The sequence below is a fragment of the Diceros bicornis genome, chromosome 16 (genome assembly GCF_020826845.1).
Source record: "Diceros bicornis minor isolate mBicDic1 chromosome 16, mDicBic1.mat.cur, whole genome shotgun sequence".
Taxonomy (NCBI): Eukaryota; Metazoa; Chordata; class Mammalia; order Perissodactyla; family Rhinocerotidae; genus Diceros; species Diceros bicornis.
The window spans coordinates 30,630,628-30,646,672 of record NC_080755.1 but is presented as its reverse complement, the minus strand read 5'-3'; the positions used below and the strand labels follow the sequence as shown (position 1 = coordinate 30,646,672).

The window sequence follows — 16,045 nt, the reverse complement described above, 5'->3', positions numbered from 1 at the left end:
ACGAGAATGGAGCACCTGTGCTAGGCTCCCCACCTTCATGGCCTCTCTCTAGCTCTTCTATGAAGGTTCATTTTCTTCACAATATTTACTACAATGGAAACTATATTTGCTGATGGTTTGCTTATCTTCTGTTTCTGCCACTCAAGTGTAAGCCTGATGAAGTCAGGGACAGGGTCTGATCGATCAGTGTTGGATTCCCATGCCAAGCACAGGGTTGGCACATTGTGAGGACTCAACAGACATCTACTGAACGAAATACATGAATATATAGTATGTATGTGTATGTGTGTGTGTGTGTGTGTGTGTGTACAGCCCCCAATGGCCAGGTTTCCAGTTATCACTGTGGCTACAATGGTTTTGCACTGGCATTGTAGAAAGATTAAAGGAGTGAAAAAGGGTAAGAGGAGGTTTCTATCTATCTAGATACCTACCTATATACCTATATTTCCATCTATATATGTGTGTGTCTGTACACACACACACACACACACACACACTCTTTCCAAAATCAACCCAGAAACTCTGTGTCTTCCATTATAATAGCAAAGCTTATTCACTCATGGCTGTGCTTTGTGGGGAGGAGTGGGGAAAGGGATAATGGAACAAATATCAGGGACCCGGGAGTACATTTTCTGAAGGGGAAATCTGCCCCCATTCCTACCCCTTTTTGCACTGTAACCTTTGTACAATGCCAGTGCTAAACCACTGAAGCCCATGACAATTGGAAAGCTGGCCATCAGGGGCTGTCCCCCTAGGAGAGGGTTCACGAACAGGGGTGATGGCACGGGCTGAGTTTACAGCACGGATTAACTGTAATGTCTACAGCTCTGCGGGTGCAGGGTGTAGCTGCACATTTTTGATGAGTGATATTTGCACTTCCTTGTGACAGATCTCACCTAACTCTAAATGTTACATGCAATGTTCTCACTTCCAAATGGAATTACAATACATATCTCTCAAAGTTGCTATGTATACCCTTTATGTAAACAAAGGAGAGAGAGTTGTCTAATTTTAAAAAATTTATTCTAATCCCACTTTGCAAAGGAAGAAAACAGTATTCAGAGAGGTTAAAATTGCTCATGTGTTTGTTTGCCTGGTTATTTGACAAAGAGGTACAGGGGCAGGGTGGTGAGCAGGAGGCCGGGGAATCTCATGTGGGAGACATACACAAAACGGCTGCCACCCAACAGTGCAGAAGCCCAAAAGGCAGAAGACTAGGAACATGGGACAGCACAAAGTGCCTCTCTGCAAAAACAAAAAACCTTATCTTTACAATTCATATGAACATGGATTCTCCAGTCCTGCTTGTCTCAATGATTTTCCCCGAAGCTTTTAATAAAATGGCCAGTCCAGGAAGGTTAACATCTTCATCCTGTGGCTTTGTGGGACCCATGTTCATTACCAGCAACTGTAGGGTTGTGAACCCCATTTTAGGAAAAAATGCATAAACACGTAATGATTCAAAGGGCTGAGAGCTGAAATAGAGGGGTATGAACCCATGGAGATGTCATGATTCATTCTGCCTGAGGAAGTCAGAGGAGTTTTATAGGACAGATGTCACCTACCTGGTTCTTAGAGGATGAGAAGCAATCGACTGCATGAAGAATGGAGGGAGGCTAGCCAAAGGACAGAGCAAACAGGAAAGAAGGGGCCTCCAGAGAGCCCGGTATGTGCATGTGGCATTCCCGTGGGGTAAAGGTACAGTAACGAAGGGGGACAGTGATGGGTGATGAAGCTGGAACGTGCACACAAGACCCAAACATGAGGGATCCTACAGGTGCTGTTAATCAGGTTGGGCTTCACTGATAGGCAGTGGGAGTCATTCAAGGTCTCTAAGCAGGAGAAGTTATCTGCTCAGGTCTGTATTTCAGAAAGGATGGAAGACATATATCGTTGCAATATACAGTCCAGGCATGACACAGATCTCAAACTAAATCTGTGGTAGAAGGAATGGTGAGAAGGAGTCAGATCCAAAACACATATGACAGAAAGAATCTCTAGCGTCCATTGAGGACCCAGAGTTCCCCCGCAGGGCAGAGGGCTGACACAGAGCCCAGGTCTCCTAATGCCCACTGTCGATGCATGAAGCTGCCATCAGGGAGCCAGACCCTACTGTAAACTCATTCCTACAATGGGACTGATGTTTCTCCTCTCACGCACTTCGGATGTAACACAATCAATTAATCAGGACCACATGTTGCCTTACAGGAACTCGTTGTTTGTAACAAGATTGCTATCAGGAACTAGCAGCAGGCAAGTAGGAAGTCTCCTTGCTGCACAGTACCAGGAGCACACACTTCTTTGTTTGAACAGTAGGGAATCAGTCCACATTGGTAGCTTTTATTTCCTGTTGGCAGTTGTGGAGCGGGTGCCATTAATTGTGATCACATAGAAAGGCAATGCCTTTTATCCCATTTTACATGCTATTCAGGATTTTCTCAGTGATGTTTGGTTTCTTTTTTAAATCTACTTTGACCGATTTAAATTTAAAATTAAAAAAATGTTTAATTAGAGTCCCATTGGCCAGTGGGGCTCTTGACTCCACCAACACAATTTTTTAAAAGTACTATGTAGATCAAGGGATGGAACACAGCTAGCAAGTATTTGAGATCCAGAAAAGCACACAATCACAAATCTGGAAAAAGCATGATTCAAATACCAGACAAGTAGAACCTCAAGGCACATGTTGATACTATTGATATCAGGGCAAGAAACGATAAAAGCCAAAGCAGACTAGAATGGGAAGACACAAGCACTCAGACTCATATGGAACACAGTCCCCATGGAGGAGGAAATTAGAATGAGGAAGAGCCAAGTACCAGCAAGTTACACCCAGGGCAATGGTCAACAGGCCTGTCAAGCAAGTAAGAACTACAAGAGCTAAAGTAACTGAAAATAGGTAGGAAATGCATGGAAACAGAGACCTTCATTCTGAGGGAGGAGTTACCACACCAATGGTGGTGACAGGTATTCAAGGGTCACAGGAACTGAGATCCCACAAGGGGAAGCTTAACCTGAGAAGAGAAGCCACTGCTCAGCACGGCAGGCTCCCAGTCTCCTAGGCCTGGCTGCTTGGCCCCAGCCTCCCCAAATATTCCCAGGCTCTTTATTCCAGCACTGTCAATCGTACAAACCATACAAAACTCCACAATAGCAGATGATAAAATAACAGGACCGTTTCAAGGTAGCACATGATAAAGTCATATTCCAAAGATTACTAACTGAATGGTAAAGACAAGAGCTGAGAGGAAGGAGAGCCCCTAACAGCCTAGAATGGTTGATCAGAGATGGTGGGCAGCAGGAAGAGATGAGAGATGCTCCTAAGGGAACAGTTTGAACACAGAGATACATAAACGAATCCATATTCCTGTTGGTTTATGACAAATTGGTAGGGAAATGATGGATTATTCAATAAATGGTATCCAAACAAATGAAAAAAATTTAAGTTGGCTCTCTGCCCCACAGCATATGTTGAAATAGCTTCCAGATAGAGAAAATATTTCAATGTGAAAATTGTAGAAATACTAGAAGAAACCATGGAAGAAAAGGCTTTCCTCATGAGGAACACAAAACCCAGAAGATAGAAAAGATTAATAAATTTAACTCATAAAATTTAAAATTTTCTGCACAGTAAAAACACCGTAAATGATATAAAAAGACCAATGACTGAGGAGAATAACTGCCACTCTTATCACAGCTTATAAAGAACGTCTATACTTCAATAAAAAAAAGACAAGTCAATGACCATGAAGCAAAAATTCACAGAAAAGGAAATATTGAAGACTCCTGGACATATGAAAACATGCTCAATCACATTCATAATAAGAGAAATGCAAATTTAAACTTTAATGATATACAACTCTTCACTACCAGGTGAGCAGTGGTTGAAAAGTTGAATGACCTTTTGGCAGGGATATGGGAAAACAAACTCTCTCATACACTGTGGTTGAGAATCAAAACTGGTACAATCTTTATGAAGAGCAATTTGGCAAAAATCAATCAAAATTTAAAATGTGCAAACATTTTGACTTACTAAATCCATTTCTAGGAATTTCTCCTACAGATGATCACTCACAGCACCAAATGACACAGGGACAAGAATTACACTGCAGCATGATTTATAACAGCAAGAGGTGGGAGCCCACCAATATGGGAATGAGTACATGAAGTAGCATCCAGAGAAGAAAGCATGATGTAGCCATTAAAAAGAACACAACAGCTACAAGTACTGCTGTGCAAAGCACCAAGATATATTTTTAAGTGAAAAATCAGGATGCAGAATAGTTTATGTAGCGTGTGACTATTTGTGTAAAGATATATTAAACATGACTATGCTCATATCAACATAAAATATCTCTGGAAGTATATATAAGAAATTGCTAGGAGTGGTTGCTTCTGGGGACGATAACTGGGTAGGAGGGAGCTTCACTTTCAATATTCACCCTCATACTTTTAAATGTTATACTGTGTTCATGTATAAAGCCCATATAAAAATTAATAAAATAAAATTTCAAGTTGCATCCTTTATTCATCCCTTATTATCCATTATCACTCCCAAAGGAGGTGTCATTACTTATATCTGGGTTACGGTCTTCCAGGAAGTAGGAAAAACTCCGCTCGGACAACTACGCAAGGCAGACAATTTCCAAACTCTTCTAAGGGCTCGTGACATTAACCTGTAAAACAGGCAGGTGACTGTCATTTATAGTAAATAACAGCACTATTGTAAGTAGAAAAGAGAAAAGAATCAATACTCAAGGCACATAACTGATCCTTAAGGTTTAAGCTCAACATGTCCACAGGGAAGTCCTCCCTGGCCCCCTAAAATCTGAGCCTGAGGTTCCTCCAGCATACTCCCACTGAGCATCAGCATTTGTACCTGCTCACGTGCCCCCCTCTCACAGTGCAGGAAGGGCCTCATTACCAGCGCTCTCTCTAGCCCCAGCACAAAGACTGTCTGCTTCAAGGCACCCTCAGCCCCAGGCACTGGACTGAACTGTTCCTTCACGGTCACTCAGTAACTGCTGTCACAACACCAAACAGGCCTCCAGCTGCCATTTCTGAGAAGGCCCACAAGATGGAGATGTCACTGCAGGGATGGAAAGAGAATGCGATGCCCTTCCCAACTTCCCAGAGCCGCAAATTTGCTCTGGTGTGATTGCTGTTTGCTTGTTTATTTGTTTCATTTGAATACATGAACATGAATGGTTCAAATATTCCTGTAATTTTGTTTTCTTTTAAAAAGAAAATATTTAGAACTTTTTCACTCAAAAAGTATATTTTCAAAATTGAAGTATTTTAAAAGCCTGTTTTCATTAAACAGTTGCATCTTGTATCCCATCCCTGAGGGTCTTTGCAAATAGTTCTGGTTTTCTGATTTTGTTTTGTTTTGGGACAACACAAGTTCCAATTTCATGAAAGTTCATGCTACACTCTCTGTTTCTAAAGGAGAGCCCTATAAACAAAGCTGTAATAGGAGATGTGGAGGTGGATTCATTTTAATACCCTTGCCTTGACTTAATTTTGTATATTGTTTCTTCAGTTCTTCTTTTCTAGGTCAATTTATCATTCCAAATTTTATTAACATCCAACACACTAATGTGTTTGGGAAAAACATGGAAAGCTCAAAGGTCACAATGATGCCCAGTTGTATTTCCAAAGTGGGCTGACCTGCCTGAAGGGCTGTTTTCATTGGCCTGATTTTCCTAGGACTTCAGAGAAGTGGGTCTTGTTTCCAAATCAAGGGAACAGAGTTTTAGAGGCCCCCAGTATTGCACGGGGTATGTTGACAGAAGACGTGGGTTCTCATCGCAAAAATGCAACTACTGGTCCTAATAGTTCAATGTCTTTCCTGAGAAAAGAGTTTTTCTTTTTGGTTTCAATAATTATGGGTCTATAAAACATCTCAACAATAAATCTTACAAAGTCTGCTGAGTATAGACCTCAGTCAAAACAATGATATATCTTAAGAGGGCAGAAAATTTTTGTAAATGTGAAAATAGACTGTGGGTGACATCTAAAGAATTCAGTTGTCAAAAATGAAAGAGAAAAAATTAAAGTGTATAAAAATATATATTATCGTCAATACAACTGACGTGATATCTTCGGACAATAGTATACAAATATGAGTTGGAGTTGGAGGCCTTTCTTTTCTTTTTTTACAGTCACAAACAGAAGCTAGCAAGGTGAGAGTAAGAAGTGGTGCTGCAGTCAGGCCTGGCGGTTTCCTGGTCTTAATGATGAAACTGCACATTTCATGTTTCAAATGATTCATCACATGGTGTCTCAAAGCCACAGACAGTGATAGTTGAAAAAAACCCATGCAAATGTAAAGGAAGAAATAAACTTTTTGGAGCTACTTTATTCGCTAGTGGACACAGTAGATGACAAAGGTAATGCGTCTCCCGTGGCAGAAGTGCACTGTAAGAGAGAACAGGCAGCTTAGAAGAGGAAAGCCTCTGGCATTGCTATTCCTCAGCGATCAGGTCTTAGTGCGCAGGCTCCCTCCAAAGGATTTCATCCCACTGCCCAACTCAAGCTGACTCCCTAGTCCACACCTCCCCAAGGCCCCTCAACATCTCCCTGGGTATCATACAGATTCCTCATACCTTGTATGCCCCAGGCTGAACATTTCACCTTCGATGTGCTTTTCTTCCAGTATCTTCTGTCTCAGTTCCTTGTTTCTAACATCCACACACTAGTGCAAGCCTGAACCCTCACTGGCTCCACTTCACCTGCTCCCACCTTCCTGGCAGCAGCCAAGTCTGCCCAAACCTGCTCCTCCTTTCAAGCCCCATGGTCACTGCACTTCTTGGGCATGGTCATCTCTCTTGGACTGAGAGGCAGCTTCTGGTGGCCCCCGTCCCTGCAGCCTTGCCCCACTATCTCATTCTGCACTGATGATAAATTAGAGCATATCACCAGGTGCTTCAAAACCAGCCTCCCCCCAGTGCATTCAAGGTGCTTTGGGATCCAGCCCCACTCTTCCCCATTTAATCCCCCTCCCCAACCCTAGGAGACACACTCAGCCAGACTGAGCAGGGAAGGAGTCAGAGAGAGCAGTTCTTCCTGTGCAGGAGCCTGTGCTCCTGGACCTTCCAGCTTAAACCTGGACCTCGGTTTCCAGGGGTCGGGAAGTGGGCAGAGGCTGGGGCTTTCTACTTAGGACCTGGGAGTAACTTCCCCCAAAGCCCAGGGCTTCAGAAACCTGTGGCCCTCCTGTCCTTATAACTTCTCAACTTCAGGGACCTCCAAAAGGTTCCCTAACCAATGAGTGGATAATTCACTCCATCCTTCAACCAGCATTTACTGCAGCTCTGGCATGGCCAGGCCCCAGGTACCACGGGGGAAACAGCAATGAATGGAGCCCGGTTCCTGCTCCCAAGGAGCTGGCAGCGTAGCAGGTGTGAGACATGAGATGTAGTATCAGTCAGATTAATATTGCTCACTTTGGCCCCAAATCTTGCATCCTAAAAGACAAGAATCCTCTTTCTTGGTGACCTCTCTGAGACCACAGGTGACCTCAGCTGATCCCAAGGTGACCTAGGGTAAAGGACAGAGGGTGTCTTCAGGGTAGTCAACTTGTTACCTTATTACCAAGATCTAACTGAGCCCGAATATGCCCCGCCCAGGGCCACAGGGGGCTGTGGAATCTGAGAGTTTGACACTGCAGGGCTTATGTGCCATCTTAGAAATCAGTGGTGATGTGTGGCTAGGTAAACCCCTTGGACAGCCCTCTTCCTGGGGCTGTAAGGTCTTGCCTGCTGTACATCCCAACCAAACCTCCAATCACCAGCTGCACTCAGCAAAACGCACTTCAGAATACATAGAAGAGGATCGGAATGTGGAATATGGGTTGAATTTATTTTAAATTTAGGATTTGAGGCAAATGATCTCTGTGAATTGCTCATGTCTAGATTTCTGATCAATCACACGAGCTGCTGGAAGTTATATCCCATCCTCATACATCGTCACTTCCCACTGGACCCACACGGTGGGGGTCACACAGCACTTTCATGTGTGCCTTTTAAGTTGCTCATCAAAACCATGCTTTAAGGTAAGGGTTGGCATAATTGGCAAATTTACCCTCAGGGATTAAATAACTTCCCAGTGAGTGAGTTGGAACCCCAGCCAGTCTTCTCTAACTCAGCGCTCTTGCCATATAAGGGTGACTGTTCTTAATTGTTCTAAAATTACAAGTCTTACCTTTCCCTTGTAAACACATTCCTGTGCAATCATTCGCTTCTAGGAGTAATAATCAGTTAATTTCTGGTGGTCTAATACTCTTGCCAAGTTAAATTCCTTCCACGGACCGATACAATTCTTTTCTCTTCTGGTAGGTCCTGGATTAATTACACAATACCTGAATGGGCCCACTACCTCCTGATTTAGAGAGAATTAATCATTCAAAGGTGAATGTTGATGTGTATAAGACAATTTGTAGATCTTATACAAAATCTAGAGCAGCGTTTAAGGGGTGAATCCAAAAACTCACATTTAAATATTTTAGAACCAATTTTTATACTTTCTATGGAAAGTACATAGGGAGAAGAGACAATAGTAGAATAAAATATCACCTCTAATAAAATATTTACTTAGAAAACAGTGTGAGGGAGAAAATATTCTTGCCTTCAGACTATATTCTGTAAAAGAATTATATATTATATATATATATTATATAATTATCAGATTATACTTTTTATTTATACTTTTCCTTTAGGCACTCTTAATCAAACTGATTCCCTTCACTTGAAGACAGTGAAGCCATCAGCATCCTTCTTATAAAACCCACCTTTCCAGCCTGGCCTCTTGTGGGGATGAAAGAGATGATATGGGGGTGGTGGGCACACTGGAGCCAGACGAAGGTCTTGAGGAGTGATAACAATTGTTGCCAAAACTGCTGTATCTAAAGAGTGTGGAGGTTTAAGTCAGGGGAAGATGGAGAAATGAGTACAAGTCAATAAATAAAAACATTTAGCAAACTATCTTTGTTTTTGCAAGAAAAACAGGTCTGGAAATGCTAACACTTTCAGTTATTATTCTAACTTAAAGAGATTTAATAACTGCTTAGTTTTGATTATTTCTCATTAGAGAAGTTTCCCAAAGTCCAAAACTGCTCAGCAGCAGGATTTATGACAAACGATTTTTAAAAGAATTCCTCACATTTCCTTTCCTTTTAAATGCACATTAAAATGATTTGCTAACATAAATAAGAATCCAGCTATTTTCATTTGAATCCCAAAGATCTTTCTTGCCTCTCATGGTGGTACAATTAGTATTAAATCCACCAAAGATCTATAGAAAATGCCAGATGATTGCCTAAAGAAATATCCTATTAAAAATTCTGCTTTAAGTATTTCCAAATCAATTTCATTCATTAAATGTAATCTTATCGTGTGCCCAGTGACCAAGAAGAAACTGTCCCCAGGCCTTCTGGACTGGCCTGCTGCTTAGAGGCACGTGAATCCATGTTTTCATCCAATATTTCCCCAGAACTAAAATTACAGCCACTAGGTTTAAATGAGCTTTTATCATTTCCTCATCATTTCTGACAAGTTTCAGGATTGTTTTTCAGAATAGATGTCCTTTAGTAGTCTATATTTAGCTATCATCACTCAGTGCCTTCCCAGAAAACAAATTACCATTTGAAGCCCTTGCTTGGGGGCAGACATCGATGATTAGTCACAAATAACGAGATCCACAGACCTTTGCCTCTCAACCTACTCAGCCACGAGGCAGTGTCAACTCCTTCCCCTAAACTGGTGAAGACACTGTATTTGGGTGTGTGGGACCCCAAGGGTCACTATTATGTAAGTGCACACAGTGAATTCAGTCCAAACTCCCACCAACAGAAACCAGTACTAACTGTTCTGGGAAGCAATTGGACCTCAACATGTGGTTATCCTTTGAAAGAGTAAGTCCACTTTTGTTAACATAACCTTATGGTTTTTTATATACTGAAAATGTCACTGGAGCATTATTGAGATCATGGTGAAAAACTGGAAACTACCTAACCAAGTAACAATGAGAGAATGGCTAAGAAAGTATGATGATAATATTCATCAATAGAACATAATGCAACCATTAAAAATGACTGCCAATTTTGTAAGTGATAACATGGAAAATGTTTATATATATAGACTGAATGAAAACATCGGGATATAATATTATACAAGTTTGATCGCAACTGTATAAAAATATTCTGAAATGTCAAAAACTATGTGTAGAAAAAAGGTATAAAAAAGAGGCCATCTCTTTTAAAAACTGGAATACAGAGATGAAATTTCAGTTTTCCTTAATAAATTACATTATTCTAATGTAATTTACCATTATTCTAATGGTAAATAGAATATTTATATTACCCCAAATCTATCCTGTGTTGCTAAGCCTGGTCTGCTTAGCTGTTGCTCTTATTTGTTTATTTGGCATCACATGTCAAGTCTGTACTCAGTACCAGGCACTGCGCCAGGCAGATGGGGACTCAGATCACACAATGTTACCCCATCGTCCTCCTCTGTTAACTTACCACTTTCATGGTTTCTGGGCATTCATTTTCTCTTTTCTCCAACACTACATGTCCAACAGGTTAATTGCTTCTCCAAGTGAGTGTTGGTTTGATTTTTCAAGAGGCTTCCCAATTATATAAATATCGAATCATTATGCTATACACTTGAAACTAATATGTTATATCAATTATACCTTAATAAAAAAAATAAAATTTAAAAAGGGGGCCCCCAAACCATAGGCCACAGAGAAGGCAGAAAAGCAAACACTGAGAACAACATACAAAGAAAGGAAGAAGCAGAGAAGGGAGAAAAAACTCAGAAACGAAGGAGGAAGAGAAAACAGGCAGCAAGCGCTGTGCTGTGGGAGGGGAAGGAGGCTGCCACCAGGACCGAGGAGTCCTCAGGGAGACGAGGCCCCTGTGCTCAGGCGTCAGCCCTGTGTCACCCAGCTGCCTGGACACCCAGCTTGTCATTCTACGCAAGTATCTAAAACAATCCCCTTCGACCAAAAGTGGACATCCTGTAGAATGTTTTAACAGGATTACTTGCCTAAAATTATGTTTAAATGACGTTATGGAAACAAAACAAGCATAATGCGTTTTTCCCTCCCTTGGTTTTTCTAGTGGCTGAGCAATTAATTCAAATACCCCACGGTCTGTCCAGCTTTGCTTCTCAATTTCAGCCAAACTAACTGGATCATACAATTCACTGTCCAGATTTTTTTAAAATTCTTTTTAATGACTAACTGATTGGTCTTTATTGTAACCCATTCAATTGCACTCATCCACTGATTAGTCAAATCTGTGGCCATACAGACCCATGCAAACCACAGTGAGTGAACATCAGAAAATTAATAGGAACAAATAATATTTATAAACTACTCAAATTCCTGTTAAATGATTAAAAAATTGTAAACTTTTCTCAGTTAAATCTAAGTCAATCCTTATTCACGAGCATGCAGCTGCTCTTCTCAATTTACATGTATATTCATTTTGGCAACTTATATGCTTCTACTGCTCCCATCCCCCAGGACTGTCAGTAGTAGCAAAGCTTGGAGACCAAGCGGGAGGGACCTGGGTCCCAGGAAAGCCCCATCAGGGGCTGTGAAACCATCACCAGAAAGTCCTGGATCACCATGATGGGCTAACACCACCCTGCTGGGGAAGATGAGTTGGCCAAGATATTTTTATTGCTATCAAATGTACAGCTCTTATCCTACACATAGATACTGTTCTTGGAGGGCATAAGAGCCATGTTGAACATGTTCCATAAAAATTGTGTGAAATCACAGCAATTTCAGAAGTTTAGACCCAGAAGAGACTAGTAGAGAACTTGTAGTTTGGACATGTTCAAACTGGAATTCACATTCTCCTAGAGGTATACAAAGCCATTCTGGAAACAGGAAGAAATGAATTTCCAGATCCTCAAGTTCCATATCTGCTCTTTCTTAAAATGGGTCTGCCTGTGGTGCCTCCTAGGGTTTCTGAATTCTCCTTTCCTGCCTCCCCTTGCACAACTGTCTTCCACCTTTAGGAAAAAAAGGAACACTCTCACCCAGGCTGAACCAGTGTGGTGCACTGCTTTGAGCTGTAAAACCCCCAGGGTGCCAGGTGAAGGAATAATATGAGAAAGCATCACTCCTGAGGGAATGCCTTAAGAAACAGTGAGCAAGGAGAAGGCGGTGCTTTATGTATCTAGAGACAAACTCAGAGCCAGGCCTCATGCATTATCTCTACCTGCCCATCTCCTGGTGAACCAGACCCCAGAAGTGAGATGGTTGTTACAGGGACGCATATTAGCTTACTTGAACTGAGACATGAAATCAGACTTTTCCTAACAGAAATTGTCTCATTTGACTAAGGACTAGCTTTGCCAATTAGGCTAATGTAGGCGTTGTCCATAATTTAATCAGTTAAATCCAAAGCCCCAAGGTTTTTTTTTGGTGAGAAAGATTGGCACTGAGCTAACATCTGTTGCCAACCTTCCTCTTTGTGCTTGAACGAGATTGTCCCTGAGCTAAAACCTGTGCCAGTCTTCCTCTATTTTGTATGTGGGATGCTGCCTCAGCATGGCTTGATGAGCAGTGTGTAGGTCTGTGCCTGGGATCAGATCCTGCAAGAGTGCAGGTGGACGAAGCAGAGTGCAGGAGCTTAACCACTACACGACTGGGCCGGGCCCCCCCAAGGTTTTGATAAAAGTCAATTTAAAGCACATACACAATAGACAAATTATGTCCTTTACAACTATTTATACTTAAGATAAAAAACTTTAGATAGGCTACTTAAAACTTTGAGGGGAGTTTCAAAATTCTTTTAGGTTGTATGTAAGCAAAAAAGGTTGATGACCAGAGTTGTAGATTAATTCTTCTATTTCTTAGATGGCAGATCTGACTGACACCCACAGTGATTGGCCATTTTTGTGGTGTCAAAGAGCGGCCCTCCAGGTCTGGTCCTAGGAGACTTCATTCAAAACAAAGTATAATTAGTCTTTGGGTGGTGAACATGATATAGTCTACACAGAAACCCAAATATAATGATGTATACCTGAAATTTATATAATGTTATAAATCAATGTTACCTCAATAAAAAATCAAACAAAAAAAACAAGGTGTAACTTCTTGTCAGGCACCCAGGCTGAGGGTCCCCTAAACATAGACTCTGGCAACAGCACCTTACTGACAAGGATTTGCCTGAAGAGCCCCGTCAGGGGGTGGCCAGGGATAGTGGCTGATATTAGGAGTGACTGTGTATACAAGCCCCCACACGGAAAGAAAGTGACAGACTGCCTAAAAGAGAGGCAGCCGTACACGTATAGGTGAGGACCAGACTCTGGAGCAGGCTACCTGGGGTGGAAATCACTCTCCACTTACCTAGCCTCTCTGTGCCTCAGTTTCCTCATTGTAAATAAGGGCTAGTAATAGCACCTATCTCTTAAGGCTTAAGTCATATTTAAAAGCACTAATTTCATGGAAAGTACAGGACCTGGCTCTTAATAAGTATTCAATAAATGTTAGCAATTATTATTATTATTCTAATATGGGAGTCACCATCAGCATTATCAATTATTGATTTTGGACAACTGATTGTTTAAAATATTCAAACCCTCTGTTCGCCATTCCCCACTCCGCAGAGAGTTCCTAATCCAGGCAACAGGGAAGGGCAGGCACACGGGCAAGCTGACAAGCACCTGCTCAAAATTCCCTGTGCAGTTTTGATCTGCACACCTCCCTCCCTCTGCCTCCCTCTACACGTTGTGTAAGAATTATTGAAGTGTTCATACTCAATGTAACTAGATCAGTGCCCATGAAGTGATTCAGACTGCAATTGTTTCCCATCTCTTAGAAGTTAGGAGCAATCTTTGAAAGAAAAATGCATACATTAGAGTAAAAACAGAGAGCTATAGCAAAGAGAAAGAAAATAAAGGAAAGATACCCACCTATTAGAAGAGAAAGACCGGAAGTTGTAAGGCTCAGAGGCGGAATATGTGCTTGAATGGAGAGAATCAGGGGAACTGTTAAAGGAAGGAAAACCCCACTCAAAATGTTGCATGGAAAGATGGCAAAGCACTTCGATGCATTCTGCAGGTCAAAAAAGACCCGGTGCCAGCAGACGGGTGAGAGATGGATAGATTTTGACAGACCATGCATATTTTTAAAAGTCTTACATTTAAAAATCCATTTTTAGTAATTGTATTATAACAAAAGAGCTCCTTAATTCAAACAGATAGCAATTGTCTTCTACATCTTGCCTAAATACTGGTAACTAGTTAGCGGTGAGGGAGTTAGTTTCCACCACAACTGCTCTCGACTCTGACCGGAATCCACGCAAACACAGCAGAAGACAAGCCAGACGGTGCGGTTAACACGCTGTCACCCTCCCCGGGTTAACCTCACACAGGCCTCCACGGGGGCCGGATCTACCTGCTTTCCTTCTGGGACTCGGCTTCCTTTTCCTTGGTGGATAAAGGCGAATCCTCAAAGTCATAGGAGAAGAGGTGGAAGGGGCTGTGGGGCACATAGGGCAGCTTTTCTATGGTCGGTGATGCCTTCGGGGGGCCAGGTGCGGTGGAGGAGGGCCGAGAGGCAGAGGCGGGGGCCGGGGGTGGCAGCAGGGCAGGCCCCCCGCTGTGCAAGGGGCTCCCCACTGCAGCGCTGGCCGGAAGCCGCTTTCCCTGCGAGGCGGCACTGGAGGCAGCCGGGAGGGCTGAACTCTCTGGAGCAGCATCCTTTCCTGCCGGGTTCTGCTCTGAGGCAGGGTTGGCCTCGCTACTGGGCCAGCAGGGAGAAGCGGAAGACAGTGGAAGGACGGGGAAGAAAAGAGATCCAGGAGAGAGGGAGCAAAGGTTAGGAAAGAGAAAAAGACATAAAAAACCCACTACTGTTATGACCACTTACTTCAGAATCCAGCTGTTTCTTGAATTGCAGCATAAAAGCCCATTGCTGGAAGTTTTGGTTTGCCCAGTAATCCTGGCACCTTGGGCTTAACCATCTGGGACTAAGATCCACCTGGCCTCTGGGCATACAGGGGCCTGTGTGAAGGATTTAATGGAGCCCCAAGGCTTTTCTGCACCTGTCCCGCAGCCCCCCAAGTTCATCCCCTCTGGTTGTAATGGCATTGGAATTTCCACAATTTGAACTTCATTCCTTTGTCTTGGTAAACAGAGGATCTGTCCTCCTCCTGAAAAGCCCAGCTTTGAGGAAGAGGTATCCCACAAGCCCTATACTTTAGTTACTGCTTTCAGATCCTTTCTTGAAAGCAAGTATGGATAAGGCAAAAGGAGAAGAGATGCCAGCAAGGGATGCAAGGAGCCAGAAAGGAGAGGCCAGCATAATAAAGATAAATTTTGCCCATTTCACACTTTCCTCAGGGCCTCCTCTATCACTAAGCCCTAGATATCCAGACTCCTGCAGGCAGGCCTAATTCTGCCACAGTCACAGTAATAAAAAACTTTCCACCTTCAGAGGACTGGATTCAGACCTCTTAGATACCTTGATGCACACCTTCAAAACTTGAGAACCTATGTTAAACTCTGCATTTTTCAAAACCACAGTCTCTTTCCCAGAGAACTTGACTTCCAGCATGCCCATTTGGAAATTGATGTGAGCTGTTTCCTTTCCTACTTCAAATTCAGAGCGCCATCTGCACATAAGGGCAGGGACATACTGGTCTCCCTGGCCTGATGGGAGGACGGGATGAGACCACGCTGCAGTGCTCAGCACAGGGGGTATGCACACAGAGTGAGTACACGTGGTGGGTACACAGGGTGGGCACAGAAAGAAGCAGCCAGCAGGAAGGGGGACCAGTGGAAGGCACCAACCCCACAGAAGTAAGAGGAATTTTTCCCACCACATTTAAGTCTAACAGGTTTACGCCAGGGAACAAAGAACTTCCAGATCAATGTTAATGAATGCCTTAGGTACTGTCAAGATCAAGCCCTGATGTTTACCACACACACCTTTATTTCCTAAAACTGAAAAGCCTAACTGTAGTCTCTGATCAAGGATGCCCTCCAGCATCAGTCATGTAGTCAAAGATACTCCA

The 16,045-nt window shown here is 42.6% G+C and overlaps 1 protein-coding gene across 3 annotated transcripts in view; it reads right to left on the bottom strand.

Moving 5' to 3' along the window:
* Window positions 1–16,045, bottom strand: part of FHOD3 (formin homology 2 domain containing 3) — a 457,851-nt gene that overhangs the window by 104,856 nt on the left and 336,950 nt on the right. Inside the window, exons 12-14 of one of the 3 annotated variants that reach the window (XM_058557016.1) lie at window positions 14,425–14,769; window positions 13,941–14,015; window positions 8,792–8,905 (exon numbers count right to left, since the gene is read on the bottom strand). The exons of the other annotated variants lie outside the window; for them this stretch is intronic. Coding sequence (XP_058412999.1) covers window positions 8,792–8,905; window positions 13,941–14,015; window positions 14,425–14,769 — 534 coding nt within the window. The remainder of the gene's footprint in view (window positions 1–8,791; window positions 8,906–13,940; window positions 14,016–14,424; window positions 14,770–16,045) is intronic. 3 annotated transcript variants of the gene reach the window in all.